Genomic DNA, 5296 nt, shown 5'->3' on the forward strand with positions numbered 1-5296 from the left:
TTCAAGTTGATTGGACTTCAACTTCATCAAAAACTACTTCGACCAAAAACTTTAAACTGGAGCGGGACAGACAAAAAGACGGACGCACAGACCAGAAAACATATTGAGGGCCATTAAAATGAAACCAATCGTGTTGGACTTCAATATGGACTGAATTAAAAATGTATCGAATTGTTAGGGTTCTTGTATATAAACTCACCATAGATGACAGGATTAAATTTTGTATTTACGTCAGACGCATGTTTCGTCTCCAAAAGACTACCAGTGACGCTCGAATCCAAAAAAATTAAATAGGCCAAATAAAGTACGAAAATGAAAAGCATTGAGGATCAAAATTCATAAAAGTTTTGCCAAATACAGCTAAGGTAATTTATTCCTGAGTAAGAAAAACCTTAGTATTTCTTCTTTGGTAAATAAATTATTGTATCGTATAGTGAATTTATACTTATTCAAATACTAAAAAAGACAATTATTCTTTAATGCCTTAACAATAATAAATTGTTATCGTGATCAGTGTTTATCAGTACTAGTTATGGCGGACGACTCAATTACCTTGCAACAATTTATAGAACCGCAATTCATTAAGATTACAGAAGGATTCCCAGGTGCAGAGGGTCCTGTGTTTGACAAATGTGGAAACTTCTATATGGTTGCACCTGAAGTGAAAACTAATGGCAACTTTGCTGGTCAAGTGGTCAGGATTGACCTGGACACTTGTAAGGTATAAATACATTTATACATATAAATAAGATATCGTTATCTTTAATAGTGTTCACGTTATATTAATATCTCTAAATATTGTTGTTTTACTTAAACATTCTGCGCATATTGTATGGTTGTAAAATAAGATATCACTTTGTTTGGCTAAATATAAGTAGAATTATATTATATAGTAACGGACCTATCAATACTGGTTACATGTAATTTGGCATCGCACATGCCATGCGTATCTCTGAATTTACACCAAATCCGTTGGATGTGTACTGATTATACTCTACCAAGTCGGGAATATGGCAGTTGTTATCTAATAGTTCGTTTCTATTGATGTTGCGTTGTCGTTTGTTTTTCTCTTTATTGAGGATGTACGACTTGTGAACAGCGGTATACTACTGTTGCCTTTATTTGTAATAACCATAGACATATTGTTTAGCAGTTTTTCGTTTGTTGGTGTGGTTCATATGGGTTTCTCGTTTTCAAATCAGACCGTTGGTTCTCCTGTTTGAATTGGTTTACACTTTATAGCTTGCCTTTCGGTGTAAGCTAAGGCTCCGTGTTCAAGGTTTTACTTTGACTTATAATTGTTAACTACTTATACATTGATGGAGATTTGGCACTAATACCACCTCGTATTTATATAATATAAAATAAAAATGAAAATGTTTGCACCGGACTTTGTTTTCGTTGAAAGTAAAACTATAGTTTCTGTTTAAAACAATCTGAGTATGGCTACAAATTGCGTCTAATTAAAATGTCTGACACACCATTCGTTAATTTCTTATAATAACACAAGCTCTAAGAAGGTTCTTCTTATTATTTAACAGTAAAATGTCTGTAAAATGAGTGCATCTCTATTATTACAGTCTACAGTAATATGTGAACCTAATATAGATGGCTTTGGTGGAATACCAGCAGGATGTCAATGTGATAAAAATAATGTGATATGGATAGCTGATATGAGGCTAGGTATCCTCACCGTGAGTCCGTCCGGTCAGTTCAATCAGGTAAATACTAGTATATAAATAGCAGGTGTGAGGCTATAAATCCTCACAATGGGTCAGTCAGGTCAATTTAATGCGGTAAATATGATATGGATAGCAGACATGTAGGTATCATCAGACTAGTATGATATGGATAACAGACATAAAGGCTTTGTACCCTCACAATGGGTCAGTCTTGTCAGTATAATAATGTACATATATGGATAGCAGACTGAGGACAGGTGACCGACCTCTAATTGGATACGTCTGGTCGGTATACTGTAGATATTATACATTGGCAAACATTGAGATGTTTAAGTATACTTTATGCTCAAGCACTTTCGTAGCATTACGCATTGTATGCAACATATCCAATCTACCCCAAATTGCCGGAACCAATTCAAATTCTATGATATTTGCCCCCGGTCAACCCGTTTGCATTAATAATTTATTTGGGTTTACTCTAAATATGCAGGACATGTTTGCCTCTATACATTGTAAAAACCATAATGATTGTACCTTTTAGTCAAATATATTTTTCCTAGACCTTTGCCATATCTTAATATTAAAAAGAAAATCGTGAAACTAAAGTGAGGTTGATTTAATAGTTTGGTGTAAACGCAAAATTATTAAAGCTCTAATAGAACATTTGAATACTGAAAACCTTGAAATATTGTGTCTTATGAACATCTGAGGATATGATTGGTTAGATTTATTATACGTTTTGTTTTTTACTCCCAAGCACCCCCAAAAAATCCATCACGTTATATTGTAATCACAAATACTATTCAGATCAAGTTTTCTTATAGAACTATAATGTAGTTAAAAAAATACAGTGAGATTTAGTTTTTATTGAGTAATTCATTCTTTGTTTATTATTTGAATAGTTGTGTAAAGAAGACAGTGATGGGAATACTATGCAGGGTTGTAATGACTGCTGCTTTGATTATGATGGTAACTTATGGGTTACAGCACCAGCAGGGAAAATTGCTCCACATCCTTATACCAGATCAAGCAAAGTAAGATTAAAATCATTCTTTCTATTTTATAAAACAAGTAATTCGTTTTTGCTCATCTTGTCCGTAAGGCGAGCATGAACTTTTCCCATCACATGGTGCATTTATCGCTGTAGTCCCTAAACTCTTGAAAAAAACCTACCCCACAGTAACAATTAGATCCACTAACCAGATTTTAGTCCTGCATTTATTTGAAGTTCATAATGATGTGGTGTAGTCTTTCCATTGTTGAAGATGCACATACACATAGTTGAGCGACACGTGATCTTTTGAGTATCTGGTGTTCCAATTGATCTATTAATTGTTTTTACATAGGAGCATTTGTATAGCTGTATTTTCTATTTGGACATATTTCCTTGTCTAATCAAATAAAACAAAAAATAATTAAAACTATAGTAGGCAAGTAGACAAATATAGGCAACCTTAGTTAACCAAGGTTCAAATCTCTTAAATTGACTCAAGAAACACAATAAAAGTACACACACTAATTGTTGGAACCGCATGAATTCCAAAAGGAATGAAAGAGGGACGTAAGATACCAAAGGGACAGTAAAACTCATAAAACAAACTGACAATGCCATGGCTAAAAATGAAATGAAATGATGAAAGAGGTTTGTCCACAGGGTTCGCGTGTATGTTAAGAATTGCAACAGAAACTCTGAATCGTATTTTCACTGAAAACGAATGTAATGATATTAAGATTACGGTACCTTAAAATTTTTTTTCGAAAAAGTAAAGATTTTCTTATCCCATGCATAGATTACCCTAGCCGTATTTGGCACATATTTTTGGAAATTTTGGATCCTCAATGCTCTTCAACTGTGTACTTGTTTGGCTTTACAACTTTTCATATGAGCGTTACTGATGAGTCGTATGTAGACTAAATTATAATCTTGGTACCTTTGATAAATATTATAACAGTAAGCTTTTTGGATCGGTTTATTTGATCACAAACCAAAATGTGTAATGAAAGTAGACACTTGCTATTATTATAATTACAGGAGGCGTTTGGATCTGTTTATTGTGTTACAAACCAACAGAAAATAATAAAGGTAGACACTGGCTATATATTTTCTAACGGAATAGCTGTACAACATTCTTCAGATGGGAAACCAAAAAAGCTGATAGTAGCTGAAACCCGAACTCAATCTCTATGGGTTTATGATATACTTGGCCCAGGTGCTGTTGGAAAGAAAACGTTATGGGGGAAGTTACCAAGTTTGTACTGTATTATGTAACACGTTTGATGTATCTTTTCTAAAGTGCAACATGTTTACAACAACATCAAAAAGACTACTATTTTTATTCTTTTCTAGCTTTGAATATTGAAATAATACTACTGTACAAATTCTTGTCTACTTTTTAAGGGATTAATGTCGATTGACTGATTAACACTCAAAAAATATTTCATTTCTTTTTTCATCACTATGAAAACAATATGTATGTTTTGTCTGTTGGCGTTTTTGTTTTGCATCATTCTTGACGTTTATGACCAATATCGTAATTGAAGTAAAGTATGTAGATTGAGCATCCTCATATTGACAGAGGTAGAATGAAAGTATTCTTTGATGCGGTATTGACTAGTTCCATTTGTTTTGCCGTTTGTAATACCTAACGTATTGAGTACAGTCTTTTTTTTTTTATGAAGTGGTTTGCATTGATGAGTCTTTTGTAGTCGAAGCGCGCGTCTGGACGCATACTCATATTTTAACCACAGTATCTATGGCAAGTTTTGTTACTGAACAAACGGTTATTACCGTCAAATCGGTTAATCAAGATACAACAAACATGGAATAATGTAAATTTACTATTTCAAATTCTAAGGTATCTAAATTAATCACATGTATCTCCTTTAATTTCAGAGTGCCCGTCCGTAGATGGAGTGCCGACTGGACCAGATGGTATGGATTTTGATGAGGCAGGAAATCTAATTGTTGCTCATATCCGTTCTGGATATCTAGAAGTATTTGGACCTGAAGGAGACAGACCCCATACACGAATAAAATGTCCTTTTATAAAGCCAAGTAACGTGCACTTTCAGCCAGGAACCAGTACTGTGTATGTTACAGAGCATGAATTTAATGGTTTATGGAAATTTCAGTGGCTAAGAAAAGGAAAACCCCAGTACTGTGAACTGTAGAAGGCAATTGTTTTCGACTGGTTAACAATACACCAATGATTTAAATTACAAAACCTGTCTTTACTGTGCGATACGAGGAAAATATGTAAACGTCAAAATTTCGAATCATAGAAGTAATTTAAGGCGGCTCTAATAAAAATCCATTGATTTTATTTAATAATTTGTTGTTGTTGTTTTTTTTTTTTTTTTAAATAATAAAAAGATTGGGTCACCGCAATTTTTTTCACGCTACGGGTTGCGCAAAATTGGTCAGATGTATAGATTATGAATGGAAATTCCAATTGTGTGATAAAAAGATAACTACAGGACAGAATTCCAAAATGAAATGTGAAAAGATAGCTCATATAACATGCTTTCGGATAAGAAAAAAATGGGTCTAACTTGTTTTCTTGCTACATGTACATATTAAATTTGGTAAATTCACAACACTTTCTATTATAAAA

General features: G+C 33.4%; 1 protein-coding gene across 1 annotated transcript; it reads left to right on the plus strand.

The window, feature by feature from the left end:
- Window positions 1-522: 522 nt before the first annotated feature.
- On the plus strand, window positions 523-5013 carry LOC143063783 (diisopropyl-fluorophosphatase-like). Its single transcript, XM_076236163.1, has 5 exons — window positions 523-721; window positions 1581-1721; window positions 2585-2716; window positions 3715-3931; window positions 4576-5013. Exons 1-5 carry the CDS (start codon window positions 533-535, stop codon window positions 4851-4853), a joined length of 957 nt encoding a protein of 318 aa, XP_076092278.1. The 5' UTR covers window positions 523-532; the 3' UTR covers window positions 4854-5013.
- The last annotated feature ends 283 nt before the right edge of the window (window positions 5014-5296 follow it).

The sequence above is a fragment of the Mytilus galloprovincialis genome, chromosome 1 (assembly GCF_965363235.1).
Source record: "Mytilus galloprovincialis chromosome 1, xbMytGall1.hap1.1, whole genome shotgun sequence".
NCBI lineage: Eukaryota > Metazoa > Mollusca > Bivalvia > Mytilida > Mytilidae > Mytilus > Mytilus galloprovincialis.

Bases quoted from the DNA above. Each gene is read 5' to 3' on its own strand.
- LOC143063783 (XM_076236163.1), top strand. From the start codon at position 533: ATGGCGGACGACTCAATTACCTTGCAACAATTTATAGAACCGCAATTC. The intron at 722-1,580 runs GTATAAATACAT...CTATTATTACAG, and splicing joins TTGACCTGGACACTTGTAAG to TCTACAGTAATATGTGAACC. The intron at 1,722-2,584 runs GTAAATACTAGT...TTATTTGAATAG, and splicing joins CGTCCGGTCAGTTCAATCAG to TTGTGTAAAGAAGACAGTGA.